This window comes from Varroa destructor, unplaced genomic scaffold (genome assembly GCF_002443255.2).
Source record: "Varroa destructor unplaced genomic scaffold, Vdes_3.0 BEIS01000002.1, whole genome shotgun sequence".
NCBI classification, from domain to species: Eukaryota; Metazoa; Arthropoda; class Arachnida; order Mesostigmata; family Varroidae; genus Varroa; species Varroa destructor.
Genome location: NW_019211455.1, coordinates 22,038,533 through 22,057,555, shown reverse-complemented (window position 1 = coordinate 22,057,555; position 19,023 = coordinate 22,038,533). Strand labels below are relative to the sequence as shown.

At 43.3% G+C, this 19,023-nt stretch overlaps 1 protein-coding gene across 4 annotated transcripts in view; it reads left to right on the top strand.

The window, feature by feature from the left end:
* The window catches only part of Pka-C1 (Protein kinase, cAMP-dependent, catalytic subunit 1), a 159,818-nt gene that overhangs the window by 53,050 nt on the left and 87,745 nt on the right, over window positions 1–19,023 (top strand). For 2 of the 4 annotated variants that reach the window (XM_086980513.1, XM_086980511.1), the window contains exon 3: window positions 16,623–17,060. The exons of the other annotated variants lie outside the window; for them this stretch is intronic. In XM_086980513.1, the coding sequence (XP_086836639.1) occupies window positions 16,623–17,060 (438 nt within the window). The remainder of the gene's footprint in view (window positions 1–16,622; window positions 17,061–19,023) is intronic. 4 annotated transcript variants of the gene reach the window in all.

Here is a 19,023-nt window from a genome sequence, read left to right as displayed (position 1 = left end):
TAACTTACTACTCACCGCTACTAATATCTCAGTTTTCCCGTTGCCTTTTTAATCGTTAACGAAAAAGGCTGTTTTCTGCCGCTCGATCGACAGCGGCCAAGCGGCCCTTCTCCATCGAGGGTGGCAGCGTGAATGTTGTGGCCGTCCGCGCACCGAGCTGGAGACTGCGCAAGATGGTTGTTTACGTTTATCTCTGCCGACAACAAACATGGTTAACCAGTTCGCCTATTACTACTAGTAGCAATTATCGAGAGCGTCAAGCAGTAATGGTAAATACTGAAACTTCTGCAGTTCATTCCTTGCCTGGTTATCTAGTTAACTTATGGACATTAGTTCGCCCGTCGTAGTCTAGTCAAAGCCGTCATGTCACGGAAAATCGCATAACAACATCCATCCTCACGTCGGTGCAGTCTACGTACTTCAGTGGTAGCATTCGTCGATCGCGATGGACATCCCGCATCGTCAAAAGTGTCTTCTGGCTCTATTATCGTCATCATCGTTACCCCGTCCAGGACACCTTGTCTCTATTGCTGACACTGTGTGAACGCAGTAAATCCAGCGTCGTACTTCCGGCATTCTCGTCCTTCTCCGCTGAAATCTCTTCCGACGAAATCGGACGTACATGTACGACAAAAACCCCCTTCCTGTTAGCTGTTTCCCGTCTGTCGCATCATGAAAGAGGCTAAACGAAGAAATAAACCCACATTTTGTTCATCATTTCTTCCTCCTCTGAGAAAGAAGCGAAAGAGCAATTCCGTCTCCAAGCGGAACGTCCATTACCGATCTGTCAAGCGAAGCTCGCCGCCACATATCGCCCACGTGTGACTCCACGGCTAGACCCTATAATGAGCAAAATCAATAATAATAATCAGCATCATAATATTCTCTTAATGTCAGTAACTCGGAGTGGTAAAGCGATTTACTACTACCCGCGCACAGAAAGAGGACGGGGAACTAATTAGCCCACCTAGCGAATGTCGCTACGTTTTTTGTAAGTTGAATAAGTCTAGGGTAGCACTAAAGATCCCTGGGATAGTTTAGTGGGTAACGTATTTGCCTGCTAATTCTCAGGACACGTTATAGTCTAGATTCGAACCGAGGCGTAAACAGATGGACTTCGTTTCGTACTGGAAGCCAGCTGCCCGACGTAAAATTCGAAATAAAGAAGCCGAAATCAAAACTGAAAGACAAATTCATGTTAAGAAAGGCTTGTGCAAACTAGCTAGAGATACTCGCTGAACGAAACATAGGTCCTAAACAAATGAGGATATTAACAGAATATGTGAGGTCTTTCGAACCTGAAGGCATATGAGGATTGTAATTGAAAATTGGTTCGCTCAGCTAGAGCGAGATTATTTTTATTCGTGTTTTAAGTGTCACCGTTGAGGTGCACGTTGATCCGCAAGCCAATAATATTATAGGCGATATCCGCTCTGTACTACACGTTACTTTTTTTGGGGTATTACTCCGAAACACCCCAAAAGTAGTTGGGTTTGTTTAGTTCGTTGTGTGCCAATAGGCTGACTAAAAAATCATATACTTGGGTCCATGATGGACTTCTATGCAACCGTTTTTCTGTTACCTCGTCTAAATTAAATATTTTAAGCTCTACCGCCGGTAAGCGCTCTGTCAAACGACTGGCTTCCAGTACAAAACGAAGTGTATCTAGGCCTAGATTTGAATTGTCGAATAGAAAATATCTGGTAAATTCTTAGCTTCTAGTTTACTGTTATAGTTGCCCTATCTTGATTAAGTGTCAAAAATAGCATGAAGGGACCATTACACCTCGATGGATACGAAGGAAGTGGATACGCTTAGACCGTTTTGTAGGTTGCCCATACAGACGGTATAGCTTGTCGTAACCCCTGCCGCCAGTCTACATTCAACATTGTTTTATACCTCACGTACGTTTGCCTCTTCGGCCCTTTCTTTCCATCAACCAAGTCATGCTTAATATTTCCAAACAGTGTTAAACTATACGGATAGCGTCACCGTTACGGCTTCTAAACCATTCATAGCTCTATGCAGATTACGGCACGGTCTCTGCTGTCCTGCGCTCTGCTAGAACAACGCTTTTCTGTTCTCAAGCGAAAGACAAGTTCTAGACGGACCCGCGCGTTTTAGCGGGTGAATTGTTAGTCAGGCCAGGATGTCACATAAACACGCAGTCACGACTGTGGAGGGAAACCACAATACACAACTCACGCCACGTTCTCCCTCCAAAATATGGCGCGTCCCTTTCGTAGCCCACCGCATTCCGCCGTCATCAGTGCCTAATGATGATGCTGAGGATGATGATCCGGAAACTAACTACAGATAATCCATTAAAGGACACACATGTTGGTCTTCAGTCACAGCATAGAGACAAGCAGAAACAGACAAACATACACATTCAACAGTTGTTTCTGGCTAGGGACAATTGTCGCAAGAAATCAGTTATGATGGTATCGTATATACAATAGACTGGGTAGCGGAGCAGACGCAACGGACATATCTGTTCGCCGTTGAATTCGTAGCGGAGGCGACTGCGGTAGCGGCGCCAGCTCTAGCTGCTTGCAAACAGTTCGTAAGGTAAACATTAACGGTGATGCTGAGATAACTTGCAGTAGCACGAAAATGCGCGGAAGAATTGTAGCCTGTACTTTGAATGCTACTGGAACACAGTGAGACGGCAGATCAGTTGAGTAGAACATCATTGCAAAGAAATCCCTTCAATCAGTCCATCAAGTATAACACTTTTAGTAGCTAAGTTGAGCCGCATTAGTTTTACCAATGAACGAAACATTTTCACATTTGATCCGGTTTGGGTAAAGGGAAAGGAAAAGGTCTCATAGCATAGAGAAACTGCGAAGACGTAAGATTGTGGAACGCAGATTTCAAAGGGGACCAGTTGACCCAAGCTGCTTTAGCCACCCAAACGGATCAGGGAACGAGAGACAAGAACAATGATAGTGCTGATCATAATAAAATTACCCTAGTTTGTGCCAAAGGTGTGGGCTGTTTAGTGGAACAGCCGATGTTACACTTTTATAGTAATGCACGCAGAGCGTCCTGGTTGTCCACTCCTACGCGTTGCCGCGCTGACCTATTGACAGACCGCATAGAAACATCCGTCGCATTAATGATGAACAAGCAACTAAAATAGACTATCGATTCCGTGAACTCGGCTTCTATGAGCCCCGCCTTTCAGTTTCTGCTTACAGCTTCTTTTACCCAGCGGGCGTAGGGTATATAGTCACTGCTTTCATAGGCCGATACTACACTGATTCGAAGGATGTCGAACTCTCAACGTGCCGCGGTTCATGTGTGTGTCTGCTTAGAGTTGCTGTGGTAACGGCAGACTGCAGCTGCATAGGTAATAATATTTAGTCTACTCACCTGTGCGATAGAAGGCAGATTTATGAAGCGTGTGGAATGTGCCAGTATATCCTTTGTCATCGTGTCCTGCTTACAGAATACTCCACTACACATGATGAGGCTCGAAGTGGTTTAAGTGAACGGGGCGCCGATAGTAATAATGACATGTTCGCAGGCACTTGCGCAACAAACAATGGACTGTGTGTAACGAACACAACATAGTTTAAAGGGTATATTATTTTAACAAAGGCACAAAAATCGGGCTTGACGATTCACTGCTATCTGACCATCTCAGAACTTGGTACGCACGTGGCTATAAGTTCTTCTGTCTATTTAAATCCAAGCCATTCTTTAAGGGCAGCTCGTTTGTCGGCTTTGTTCACATTGAGTTGGGAAGAAAGGACGCAGTGGTCTAAAGGCGATTACCAGAGGCAAATACTTCTTTTTTATACCAAATACGCGTTCTAGTTATCATTGGTTTTCCCCTTACGATTTTATCCAGCCCTATCTCTGCTCCTTTAAGTTTAGTAAATTATACTTCATTGTTGACGTCATTCAACATATTTCTCTTATACCCTTCCCCCTTCCCTGTTCCTCTATCAGCGGCTATGCGGTACATATATATATATATATATATATATATATATATATATATATATATATATATTGGTTACACTTAAAATATTTCGTCTTGAAATTTCTCCATTTCCGTAGTCTCCGCAGACCCCAAGGGGCACCAATTCCTCTACGCCCCTAACTGGTCTTATCCGCTTTCGAACAACTCATTTAATAATGAGTTGTTGTTTTTAATAAAACAGCTAAAAAAAACTACACTTCTATCAAAAAGGCTTGACAAATATTTTTTATTTCGAAAATACGCAGCTAATTTCATCTTAAAATGTTTATCATTGTAATGTAAATAATATAAGAAAACAACTTATTTTTTATTTAATTTTCTTTAATTATATAACTAGTAATTGTAGTGCAAAAATGTAAATGTATAGTTTTGGAAAACATAATAAAGAGCTCTTTCTTTTAGTATTTTTCCCTAAAAAATACTAGGAGAAAGAGCTCGCCGTGCTCGTTTAGACCAAAGTGTTAGCACGGTCACTGCAAGACTGACATCGACGCACGGTCCATCAAGCAAACTCAACTGAAGCACGGTTATTCAAAAGACAAACATACTGTTTATCTTAGATGTGTAGCCAATTAGAAAGCGACATCATTGGAGCGTGTTAGGCAGATCTCGTGGTAACCTGTGGATTATTTGTGTGCGCAATGGATGAGGGTGCGCATGAACCCCACGACGGCCTGAATAACGATAGCGCGATTTTCCGCCTGCATATTTGAATGTAAGCGGCAGCAACGGCGGAAATGATAGCTATCGTTTCAGCAGCTGTCCCACAGCTTCGGGGTTAAGTAAGAGGAGATTGCAACAACAGTTGCCCTACGTGACAAAAGCCGACCGTTACAGCCCTATTTTACCACACCCTGCGTGTCCCATAGCTCAGACAATCAAGCAATCGACCCGTGAAACAGGTGCCTCGTCATGAGGCGACTACTACATTGTGGTTCTTTTGTTCAAGGTCTCTTGGTCGCTTAGGTTAGTCTGGGATGTAGCAATCCGACCTGGTTGTACGAATGCTCAGGTTGGTCGGCGGCCGAATACGACGATACAATGTTAGTCCTATCCAGACCGGCTGCTGTTAGAACCCGCCCAAAGAGAGAACCGGTGAGGACCGAAATTAGTTGAATAGATCGCCCCTATCCGCAGATCCAGCCCGTACTCCTCACTGGATTCTATATTCTGCTCCTAACCTGAGGTTCTGTGCATCTGTATTCTTTTTCTCTCTAAATCCCCCTTTTCCCTTCAACCCTCAACGCAGCACCGACGCTATCGTTTTGTCGGCGGCTTCCTGTTCCCGCTACTGCCAGTTTCTACTCCCGAGTTACTTCGAGGCACACGGTCAGAGAAACGCACCCGCCCTGCACACATCAATGGGCCAAACGACCGACGATTATCATATTCTCATGTTCGAAGCAGGTCATTGCCCGTAGCCTGCAGCTGGTAGTTCCGCAACCACCGGCTGTTATCCGTGGTAGTTGGATTGACGACTGTGAGACCATGAGATGGACTTTGTTGTTCCTAGACTTTTCCATTTCACCATCATTGCCATCATCTTTTCAACCGCCCTCTTCCTACACCTTATTTGCTTAGTTTACCTGATCTTCTTGCCGACTTCGTTCGAGCTGTGTAAGTGGCCTCTGGCACTTTCTCTTAATTTCGGCTAATACCGAAGCCAGCCAGTAGCGCTAACAAACCACGGCGAAAAGCTCGGACTACAAGTCCTTTAATGCTTACTGGCTCACTGTCCAGCTACTTAGCTTAGAGGTGTTAGTTCCTTGCTTGAAGAACCTGTGTCTGTTGGATTTGGCACCACAAGTTTTCAACCCGGTTGACGCTTTAGCATACAGTAGGCGACTTGTTGTCTGTCTGCCCGTCGTTTTGTGCAGCGATGTGCTATGGTCTGGTTCAGGCGGTTCTGCTTGTCCTAGTGTTGCAGCCTAGGCTACCATGAAAAAATCACCAGTCGAATCCCAGCCTCTTGTAAACTGAGTAAGCTGAACCTGTCCTCTGTCCTCAGTGAGTGAACGGAGAGTAGAGGAAAAGGTCTTCGTTCGTCGTCGCCCCCTGCAGCAATAGCAGGAGTATCAGTTTATGCTTCGACGGCGCGGCGACAGCGGTAGCGCCGGCGGTACCGGCACACAGATCGCCACTGGCTTCCACCTTCATCGCTTTCCTGTGTGAGCTGCTGCCCGCCGGGTCTGGTCCTTTTTCACCCCTCCGTAGTATCGGACGCCGTGTTGCGCCCTGATCCTCACGCAGTGCTTTTCCCTTGTTGTACCCTCAAGGGAAGCGGCCTAGTAAGTAAACTAGATAAAGGCTGAAATTATAGGAGTGCAATGAGGGAAAAGGGAACCGGTGGTGGCAGCAAGTAGGGTCTAAAAGTACCACTGCTCTTGCTTGAGACTATAGTGAGGGAGAGGTAAGCACTGCTTGGTGAGAGCAAAAGACGCCTCTGCCTCTCTGAGAAATTGCCTGAACTGCCCAAGCCCCAAGCGACTGAAGCTTGCTTGCTTGCCGATTTAGAAGGAAGAAATCGAAATAAGGAGCGAGGAAGAGAGAAATATATAAGAAAGAGAGAGAGAGTGAGAGAATCGTGCAGGAGTGTCGCGGGGTTACTGTGCGGAACGGGGGGGGGGGAGGGGTGACGAGTGCCGAAAAGAGGCAGGGCAATTGCGGAGAAAGCTCTGGCGTGGGTCCGGATGAGAGCCATGTCGATAGGAGAAATTCTATTTTTAGCTTTCGTTCTGAACAGGGTTGGCTCCTTCGTAAGGTGGAGAAAGAATAGGCTAGGGTAGTTTTGCTTGGCAGCCTGACCGACCGACGACGCTTCTCTGTATCCGGTTCTGTCCCCTGCTGTCTTTTTCTTTGATGATCTTGAAGATACGCGTCGTAAGGCGACACTACTTCTGTGGCACTCTGGAGAGGAACTTACCAACGTCGGTTCTCTCACCGTCTCCGCCGCCGCTACTTCTAATGGCGATCCTGCAACCTAAGACATTAGGCAAAGAGAAATAAAAACGAAGCGCTGAGAATGCGGTTTCTTCTACTACTAAGTACAATGAGCTAGAACAACCTATTGGACTTCGTGACAACTGGATCAGTTCTCCGACATTTCTACTGCTTTAAGCTGAATCAGCATTTTTCCCGCCAAAATCTTACAGCAGGTTCAGACACGTCGGACGACAGCTTACCCGATTAGATGCAAAAGCTGCTTTAGACGTTGACAGTTGCCATAGTGCACAGTATTTGTGCTCCAGCTAGTTACGGAAGGCACATATGTGAACGTAACAAAACAACGCCCTGAAAGAAAAAACAGCCGTAGTCAATGGCCGAACGGAAGGAAGGCCCAATTAACGGTAACCGCTACTGCTGGCGCTATATTGCCTGCTTCTTTCCTGTTTGCTTGCTGCTTCCCAACGTAACGCTCTTTTTATCGCCGCGACGAAACTTTGGCGGCCTTAGTTTGTTATTATCGCAATAGGTCGTGGGCCGCTACAGTCGTATGGGCAAATGATTTACATGTTGTCTGCAGCATATTCCGGGCCGATACTGCGCGGTTTTGCAAAAAAAAGACTGGAAACGACGGTGATGGCACAGCGAATTGGAGTTAGTAGGATTTCTTTAAGAAATAAATGGGTTGGTCTCAGATACGGAAACAGTCGATCGACCGTCGATCGTAAGTGGTAAAATCCATGGGCCGTAAAGCTGCTAGCTCGTTGAATCATTAGTTGGTTGCCAGCTAGCTAACTTACGGTTCATTCAATCAAACAGCGGCCTGTTCCATATAAAGAGAACAAAAAGCAGCACCCCAATTGACCCAACCAGTACGAAATTCTCCTCGGTTAGTAGAACACCCTGGAAGCTCCACAAGCGCTCGGATTTAACATTAATAACATGATTAATAGCGCTGATAGAGCTAGCAGCAGCATGCAGAGTACACAGAGACGCTCAATGAGCGTTAGCCGAGCTGCCTGTTCGAGTTAGTGGACTCAATGTACGTGCGCGCATCGACTCATCGACTGACGTTGTTGGGGTGTGCGTCCATACAGACAGCTTATCCAGTCTATCTTTTGACTGGATGGGCAGCCAGTGTCGCATCGCAAGATACTTATATGGAAAGTAAACCGAATGGACAAAACCGCAGAGCTGTTAACTGAAGCTTCAGTTATAGAGATAGAAAGAATACACTAACACATGAGCAGAAGCTACCATTTCCAGCTAGCTTTGCCAGCAACCGTCGAACACGAAAACAAGTTGGATCTCGAGAACTAGTTTTAATAGAGAAATAACAGGAAAGGGGTGATTTGGAAACCGGCTAGATGTTGCCGTACCGTCCGTTCATTTAGGCGTCATGGCCACCACCGCCGTCGGCCAATAAGAGAAACTTAACAGACTGGTTGGTCGGGACCTCCTTGTCAACGCAGTCCTTTCCGGACATATATGCACACAGTCTAGTCTAATCTGGATACCATTTGTGGATAGGACTTACGCGTGTCTTTTATGACCAGCGAAAGCCACGGAACACAAGGAAACGAACGCGTTGTAGCCAATATTCTGACTGTTTGCACCGCAGCCTGCTCTTCATGTGGGCCTGCTGTTTATTGAGCCAGACAGCTAGTTGCCTCGAGCTTTCACATTAGGAAAATTAGCTTGATTCGCGAATGATGGTAAGGTACAAGCTAGCGAAAAGACCCTATAGAATAGGACCAGCTGCAGGACTGGCTGTAAACGTTGGCTACTAAATTCTGGAAATACACTGCCATAGCAGCAGCAACCGACCGTGACGCAAATGACAGTGCCTAGGTGCCGCTTGCCGTGGGCAAAGCGACAACTCAGGCTAAATCGGTCGGCGGTCGTTTAGTAATCCTACGTGAGCAAATGAACCTTGCTTCTCAACGTTTCCGCCTGTTTTTTGATATTTGTTCTATGATGTTTTTATTTGCACATGCGACTAAACGGTCCGTACTGGTAATGTTACCAGCGGCTAACGACTGCACACACTATGCCTGGCTCCTCAACATCAAACAGAGCACAGGTCGGATAAAGAAGATAAGTCTGGAGGTGCCCCCGAGGCCTACACCAGGCTGACGGACCGCCGAATTTTTGCTATTTTTATTAAGTACACCAGTTAGGCAAACTTAGAATGATATATTGTAACATTATGACTAACTGATACAGCTATTAAAGTGGATAGGAAACTAGATTTTCGTCGGAGAACTGACCTGCCTTTTCCGCCAAATGCTATCAGACTTGATTCTTTCCATTCGTTACGCTAATATTTATTATTTTGTGCGGATCACAGGTCTGTGGGGTAGAAAAGCGTTAATTGGTTCCATAGATAAGTATGTAAATAGGCATAGCTATACGATAGGGCAAACCGAATTTTATAAAAAGTTGTATGAAATAATAGCAGCAGTAACTGACAATGATACATCTGAACAGATATGCCTATGACTACATTAACAAGGCACGTTAGCGAAATAAGTGAGGCGCTTAACTGCAATCAAACGTTTCAGAACGTCCTAGCGATCACGGAAACATACTGTATTAATAAATAAAAGAAGAACGATATCCGAAATTAGGACGTAGTCATTTTAAGGCCATGTTTTTAGTAAGGCTGATAGCTTTTATGTTCACTTTGTTGTACGCGTACATTTCGAACAAAAGCCAAATCACCATAATTACTAAGGTACTCGCTAAACATAATTTATTCATAAACAAAAGCTTCTTAAACAATTTATTTCCTTCTTTACAAAACATTCTACACATATGACCTATGTTAAGGTTAGCTTAACGTAGAACGTAAGCGTTATGTTTTTTTTCTGTACTATTCAAGGCTTGACAATAAGGAGCTATACGTATAAACTTGCCGTCAGTTGTTAGTGTTATGGTTACAATAGAGGAGGATTTTCGTCTCGTAGACATATCATTGGCTTTCTAAAATAAAAGCAGACTAAACTGCGAACGCCGTTCTAAACGAAAAATTTTTATATTTTTTGAAGGTTTCGAGTGGAAACTTGTTCGTGCGGACAGCCATATAGAGTACTTAACAAAAAGCCGTATCTTTATGTTGAAAAGAACTGCTGTAAATAATTAGTCGTACTGATATATTTTTTTTCTTTTTCCACACAACTCTGTTAAGGCCCACGTTGATCCGGAATATTTTGTTCCAAAACGCCGTGTAACCCGAATGAAACGACCCGCTTTAGAGAATAGTGAGTGTCCTATTATTTAGAAAGCGGACATTTCATATTTCCCCTAAAACATCATCAACTCGTTTTACCTAGAAGAACAAATACACGTTTTTCCGAGCCAAGAACAAAAGCTCTATGACAATTCAGGACAAAAAAAAAATATTCCTACAAGTAACAATAGTTCTGTGGGTTAAAATTTAAATCATTTCTCATTTATGTGCAGTAAACGTTTCTCTCGTTTTCTAATCACGTTTTTCTGTGTTTCTGAATTTATCATTAATCGACAACCATCTCCAACATCGAAACTGATCAACTCCTTATTGTGTACGTTTGCTTATTGCATTCATTTTTAATAATCTCTTTATTCGATCCAAAAGTGCCCTGTGGGCAAAATTGTTATCGCTGCTATCGGGCGGCCCTAAAGGCCTAATCTGGTTTTTGAAATACAAACAAGGCTTGCAACAAAGCCATACAAATGGGCAAATGCGCGTAATGAATGAACTTTACCACCATTTTTTTGCGTCCTGTGTGAACCGCCTGCTTGTCATCAGTTTTAACTTGAGCAATAAAATTATCTTATGACCCCCAAATGTGATTCCAATCAGCTTAAGCTTTTTGCTGCCTTATGTGTCAAGACGCACAATTATAGTACAGTGCAGTCCGATGAAATGGCTTACGGCGGTGCAATACGTTTAGTGTAATACCCATTAAATGTTACTGTTAATAAGGTGCACTAACTGTCGCTTTCTGCCAACAGCTGCACGCCGCACACGTTCTTTGTCCCTGTTCTGACAGCGTTTCCTCTCTAACTTAATATTATTATGTCTTCTCGATATTATCATCATCTTCTTCTTCATTCTTCACTATATTTCGTCGCAATGAACCAACTAGCGGCTTGACTCTACTCGGTCTAGCTTCAGCGGTATCCGAGCCATCCTCGTGTGATCTCACTGACACCGTTCTCTGACGTCCCAACCTATCTGCCGCCACAACTCCACCCGGGTTCTTAGTCCGAAATCGCCAATCCCTCCCGAAGTTTCCATCGCCGCTGATGTTGATGAGGATTTTTTGCCCTTGCTGTGACCACTATTAGTTTTTTTGTTCATTTGCTTTCAATAAACCACTAGCTTCAGCCGGGCCCGACACCCAGTTGCGATGATTGTTGACATATGGCAGAGGTGAGCCAGTCGGCGCAAATTAGCCTGATCGAGCTGGTCACTTCGTTTGGTCGGTGGCTATGGGGTTTCGGCCGGGCCATGTCTACCTCAGCTCTCCGCCCTACCTGCGTTCTGACGAAAAAAAAAAACAGTAGAAATGCGATACAGGAACTTCGGGGGTGTGGAACAGTAGAGGTGGGCAGATCACGGGTCACTTCCGCAACTATGAGCAGAAACGAAGCGAGACACTGCCCCAGCAGTACAAAGTAGAAGATGCAAGTTAAATATCGGTACTGACAAATGCCACGCTGTTGCCGCGTCATCCTCATCACCAGTAGCTGAAGCAGCAGAGTCACAATCATTAGTCACAGCTCAACGGAAAGTTTGTGTCGGAGAAGAGATTGCTCCAGGAGAGCAAACAGAGGCCGCTAGCGGAAGCAACCCGGACACGTTATAGTTGTAATAAGGAGTTCCCTGTCATGGTCACCTTCATCACCGTTGTGACGTGATCATGTTATAATTGCTATCAGAATTAAGGTTATTATTCTTCCTAGGGAACAATGCTAAACGACAATGAAATATTTGGCAAAAAAAAAGTCTGAAGCCTGATCTACGCTGTACGAGTGTTACACGTCACAAGGGACCTATACGAACGGAGCTGCAACAACAGATATGCCATTTAACCAATCGCTTATATAAAAAAAAATAGGTTGCACTTATCAACACGATCATTACCATGTATAACAGAGAGATATATTGGTGCATAGTGTTGGTAAGTGCAACCCATTTTTCGATCGAGATCTGCCTGCGAGACATAGAAGTCATCCATGCACTCACTGCATGGTATAAATCGTTTACATACAACTTATTGGTGATAAATTTTAGTGAAATATTGTTTCGAGATCTGGTATCCATCCTAATACTGTATATTTATAAACTTCGGAGCTGCTTGTTTATGTTTACTTATCAGTGATGTTAAATCTATCCAAAATTTAGCCATTTTTTTCACACTGCCGTTTGAAGGCAGTGCGTTTCACATACGGGCTCCCAGTTGTTTCCAGAGATTTGGATACTATACAGATGCTGCTGTGTACTCCTTAGGTGCCATCTTTTTGAGCAGCTTGATGAGTACCATTAGCGTGATATTCAGTTAGAGCGACGTGTTGCACGTGGAACCATAATATCACACACATCGTGTATAGATCGTGTTATAGCGACCTCTGAATCGTGCCTATCATACCTAGCTCATACTTTTTATATGTTCTATGCAATGAAATATTCATGACTAGAATTACCCTGCCCATCGTGTGGAACAACATAATTGTTTGTGGGCTTTTGCAAAGATTGAGGCACTATATAGATTAATTCATTTACATACAAAATACTTATAATGAGAGATTCTAGGATTGCACCTTAAGGATAATCTAATGTTTAGGACTCTGACGGTATTTCATCGTTCCACGTTGATTCTAACTTGTGAGATATAGTCGTTGAGAATACTTTGAATACACTCCATTAGTCGATCATCGATGCCGAAATGGGAAAGCATCTTGAGAGGCTCGGAATGGGTGACTCGTCCGAACGTCGGCTTGAATTAAAAGTACACGATGTGGAAACACCGAGGCGTGGTGATGAACTTTTCCCATTCGAATTGTGTTCCCAGTGACTTCAGATCGGTGCTTCGTTTTGGTCTGCGGGCAAACTGAAAACCAGATACGAATCCTTGCTCGTTATGTAGCCACACAAATGATACTTCCTAGCTGATAGCCCACTACGACGATTGGTAACACAGGCTTTGTTAACAGGCTTAACCTTCTAGTGCGCCGGACACATAGTTGTTTGGAGTATCTCCGAATGTGACTTGGACACTTTCAATGAATTCGTGAACACACTGAGACCCCAAACATTTTAAATAGATATGATGGAAATCCGCCGAACATCTCATTATTCTTATGTACTGTAGTTCATGCATGTACGCATCCAATTGGATGATGGTCCGCTGCTTCCTTAGGGTGTCTTCCGATTTACCGTCCATGATGTGGACGTCACCCAGCAAAGATTCTTCACATGCTAGAGTATCTTTACTGGGTGACGTTCACATCATGGACGGTAAATTGGAAGACACCCTAAGGAAGCAGCGGACCATCATCCAATTGGATGCGCCTCAGCAATTCGTCGTTCGACGTATATGTGTTTCCCACTAAAGAGTGGGCTAAGTAATTGCGTTTTCTGGCAATCATCCATCGTTAATGTTCCGTCCGGGCACCTGATGGAGATCAGTACGTCTTGCTATCTTTATAATCTTTTTACAGAGATAATTGAATCGCTTTTAGGTCAGCACCGTCCATAATGCTGTGTTTTCTGACTAATCGGTGTCTTCTTATCGCTTTTCAGGTTCTTTTTATAGATTCGAATTTTATACCGGCCATATTGTCTTTCACAAATGTAGCTGGGTTATACATTCGCTCCCCTGCAGCCTTAGCTTGCGCTTCTCTATGTCACTGAGCTGGTAAATGAATAGGCTTCAGCTTTCGCCCATACTGTTCCCATCCTAGAAGAACGTCTATTGGGTCTATTAGATCCGGATTACGTTTTCTTGCAGCATAATTTAATTTAGCCTCGTCGAATCTTCCAAAACAGTTTTGCCTATCATGTATGTAACTACAGGAGAGAAAAATTCACTACGTCAATAGGATTAGGAAGTATCTCAAGGCCTGACTATGAGTCGCCGTCACATAGCACAACGTCGAAGAACTTTGCCGCGTTCGCGGCGTTTTAGGTAGGGTCTGTGACAAACCCTATCAAACCGTGATCGGCAGCGAAGTTATTAGAAATATCGTTTTGTTGGGGTCTTAGGCACCCACTCGTCGCGTATTTGGCGGGTCTCAGTCGATACGCGACCGGTATAAATCACTCGAAATAACTATCATATTGTCACCTTTGGTTATTAATCTTAGTTCTTTGGTTAGTGCGAGAACGCTTTCCTATGATGAATGAGGTCATTAATTTTGTGAAAGGATGGGGCTGACACGAACAGCATCAGTAGGTAAAAGTGCAATGCTATGAAGAATAGTTTCAAATGAGAAGGATCTTACATGAATCTCGGAACGCGTATAGAAGGAAGTATAGGAACCTTTTCATCGCACGATATTCTGTCTTTTCGGAGTACTTCGAGGACGCCATTGCACGGCGGAAGTAATCTGTCTTTCGGAAAGCCATATTACTGTTTTTAGAGCGGTGTTTATTTTCTTGATTCTTAGATGGTGATCGAACGTGTCCACAGCCCTATTCTTACGCATTGAACGCACATTTACGCGAATGATTTTTCGTCAAGTACGAGTCAAGCTATCAGAAAATATTATATCTCATTGTTTCAATACAACCATGATAAGATTAGTTCAATGCGATTCCATAGAAATGACTATTTTTAAAAATTTATTTCTGTTTTGGGGGTACAGATAACATCCTGGTACAAAAAAACTAATCGGAACAAATATAAACTAATCGTCTTTTTCTAACAGGTTGTCAGCTTCCTTTGTCAATGTTGACCACTTTATTTACCAATAACAACACCAAGCAACATGGCGCAAATGCGGCATAAACGCGCACGGAAATTGGAACTTTTCTAAAGGCACACAGAAGTTTAAGGGCTGACGAATGTACATATAAGACGATATTGACGAAACAGTGATTCGTATCCTTAATTTGTGCCCACCTCTAGCAGAAACAATGCTTAAGTAAACCACGTTTATCAAATCTAATTTCTGTTTCTAAGAGCTGTTTTCCATTTATCTCTTTGGGCTTAAAATTGCGTTTTCCGTCACTGCCGGCCAAATCTTATCGTTGCATCGAAGGCCTTATCTTCAATGAGGCCCGAGTTGGGATACACGTATCGCTTTAATGTAGTTGCGTGCAGAGAACGGCTCCGTCACGGACCAAAGACACACAGGACAGACAGGCAAATCTTATTTACTCCACCATGAATTCTATTCGTATTCGCAGTTCAGGTGTTGCTACATCATAGATTTATTAATTATCGCAGCTGCAGAATACATTAATTAGCTGTTATATATATATATATGTATATATGAAAAAATTGCCCAAAGTAAATTATAGATTTGGAGGGGTTAGACCGTTGAATCTCGGGGCGTATGTGAGGTATAGATACAGTCGATGCTCAATCAAATGAACTTCAATTCATTGAATAGTTCAAAATCTCAAGACCAATTGCGCCACACTTTACACAGGTGCTTCACGTGTCGACAAAGAAATCGTTGCTACTGCTAACAAGTAATCTCATTTACTTGGGGCGAAGATCAGTAGTAACTGCCTTTTGTGACAAAACCACTGCCACTCCTTAAGGCATGCTTCTGATGCAATTTCTCTTCACCTCTGCTATGAATGGACCCAATTGCCACCCATGAATGTTTTTTTTACAAACATCTGGAACATTTCTTGTTTCCTGTCCTCCTCAAGCAAGTGATTTTATGATTTTGCCAACATATCTATTTACGGAATTGAGGTCTGCTAAGCCACAGCACCATCTGAACGTCATTGGTAGTGACTAGTAGCTTAGAATTACGCCAAGCTCTGTGACGTTTTGTCGTGCATAAAGATATAGTTGTCGTCAGTCTTTCATATCATATCGTTTATGAGTAGTTTGAAAGGATCTGCTGATCTCTTCATTGACGCGCGAGGCACAACTGCAGGAAGACCTTAGCAAGTTTCATAAGTTAACAACCGTTTAGAGATCTCGCCTCGGTGTACCATGAATGACTTTAACGGCTTAAATTGTTCTATTGCATTCATTTGAATCTATTTGAATGAGTATTAATACTGGCTGCACTGAATGGCACGTTCAGGTATCGGGATGAGCTGTTAGACAGATGGTAAGTTATTATACCTTAGTAAAACGTATGTCTAGCTACAAAATAGATGGTCCGGTAATTTTGTGGGTTAGCATAATTTTCGGAACACTGCTGGCATTTTAACGCCCATGAAAGCATTCGGAGCTGACACGTGACCAGGAATGACCCGATTAAATAGGGCAGGTAGGCCCATAAAGGAATAAGACAGAGGCGCGCTTATACAAAAAGCCACGCCTCTACCCCCCTTGCACATGCAAACGTAAAAGCACTTCCTTGTGCCATTAATGTGAACCGTAGCAGTTACCACCAAATGTTGTTAATCATAATCCGTTGTTCTTTCATAAATACCAATGCTTATTGGTACAAATGCTCACTGATACTGATTATGTTCCTATACTCTGTCTTATATTGTACATAGTTTCAGGTGACGTTGAAATTATCGGAGTACGCATTAGTGCGTTTGACGAGCGGGCGTTCAAGGCGGGCATCAGCGGGGCCAAATCTCCTCAAAGGTCGACTGCTGGGCTGCCGTCGAACACAGCAGCAAACGTCACAAATTCATCAGATTTAGTTAGGGGCGGCAGCCTCAGTGGGGGCAGACCTGGTAGCGGATTCGAAGTCGGAGCTACTATCGGCACCACCAGAAGCGGCGCGCAAGCAACAGCCGCTGACGGTGCCAGCGGGAGCGAGAAAGTGTCAAGTCGTCACGTCCAGTGGGAAGCCGCTTCGGCCCCCGGCGCAGAAACTGTCGCCACGGCGTCCCGCGGCTTGTCCAAATCGCCCTCACCGGCCACTGACCGGAAGGACAAAATGCCAAAAGTCAAACCGGAACTGTCCATGAAGGACAACAAGGATTGTGAGTAGAGATTGATAAATAAGCGATTGATAGCTAGAAAGATGAAGAAAGGTACATCTTATCAATACTGTTTTACTAATCATGCGATAACAGACAATAGCCGACGTAATAGCTTGGAAATTTGAAAAAAAGATCCCTAGATAAATTATTCTAATATAGACAAACAAACAAACAAACAAACAAACAAAGTACAGCCAATATATTAACAATAGGTATAGTAACAATAGTTCGATCTTGGCGCATCGATCAGTGAGTGAATGAGCAATTGATTGATCTTTCTTTTTTGTCTTTCGAATTGTTTCATGATGTGGCACGAATGCTAAAGAGTTCACGTGCCGCTTGTTTCAATGAACTATAATTTGGCTTGACTAAATCTAGAAATGACTGAGGCTTGTTTTCATCCTTAATAGAGGTATGTCCGTGTGTACGACGAGCAGCGTCGAAGCCGTTGGCATGTACGCTTATATACGACTCGAGTCAGCCTTACCTTGTCATAGAGGGACAGAAGCCAGGTCACGCTTCCAATGACTGACGCAGTAAAGATGATCAGTTTTGTTCCTTATCTTGTTGATCAGCTTTACGCATATGCCATACGAAAAAGTCATTTATAATGCTGTCGTTGCCGCTTCAACAGGGTTAACTGTAGAATCAGACTTTCGTATATGTGTACCTGCATTGTCATAGGATACTGAGACGGAAACAGTCCTGAAATAACGATAAAGGCTACGACTTCTTTACCTACCGACATTGCTTGTTCGGTTAAGTAAGCTTGAGCCCAAAGCAAGTTAGTACGAAGTAATTTCTCGCAGCACTTAGACAGCAGTTGATGTAAGCCACATTTTTTGGACACCCTTTATGGACAATCGCATAAATATTTCCATCAAGAGATATGTGTCATCAAGGTTTAACAATAAGGATTGCAATTGGCCACCCAAATACATCCTGGTTGATCCTGCTGAGGCACGAAGTTCCTTCCCACGTGGCTAGGTAACCGGCTTCTACTACTAGTCGTACGAGCTAGGTAGAACGGGACCATTAATCACAGGTTTGTCGAATATATTTTAATATTCTTCTGAACAAATTTCATCTTATTACAAGATAAAAGAAATTTAACAGAGTGACGAATGAATGTCACATTTTACCTCAAACCTATAAATATATTTTCTTATACTATCTTTAATTACATAGTTTTACGTGAAGCTAAGCGTACTCGACTCAGATATTATTCCGTATGATCGCGCGTGAACGAATTAAAGGAAACTACAGAATTTACATAGTTTACATAAGTTAGGCACGGTGGAAGTACTGAGAGAGCGACCTCAATATCGAACCGTATACTACTGAACATATACGAAAAACAAGTTCAACCTTAGAACGAATTTTTAATAATTGTAATAAGGCTTGTTTTTATCAAAAAGCTGAATTTCTACTTTGAAACATTATCTTCTTAAACAGCGCATTCTTGTTTCGGCTGGCTGTCGGGCAGTGGATTCACTTTCTGTAAAAACATACGTGTTCTTTTGTCCAGTGGGCCCACCTGTGTTTGTTAAGAGATTAAAGCTACGGCTGACAAGCGATGATTTATAAGTGACTGACCCATGAGTAACAGCGCAGCTTCTAATTGTCAAATATTAATTATGATCTAACCGCTGAATCAGTAATTAGATCATGTTCGGGTCACAAGTTGATAACTGTAGAACCGGGTTGGCCTTTTCTAGTGGCTGATTCCAAGATAGAAACGTCGCAATTGGTTAAATGAAATTCGTTTTATCTCGTTCGGTGTTGGCCATTGACAACACATAAATGGGGAAAAGACGCGTTATTGCTATTGGAAAAAGAATACATTTGACAGGGACCGTTTCTAGAAGATAGAAATATGAAAGTTTTGATCAATCTATCAGTACTATTCAAGAGCAACAGAGAATTGCCTGTGCACTTTTCCGCTGGGCAGGATGCGGCCATC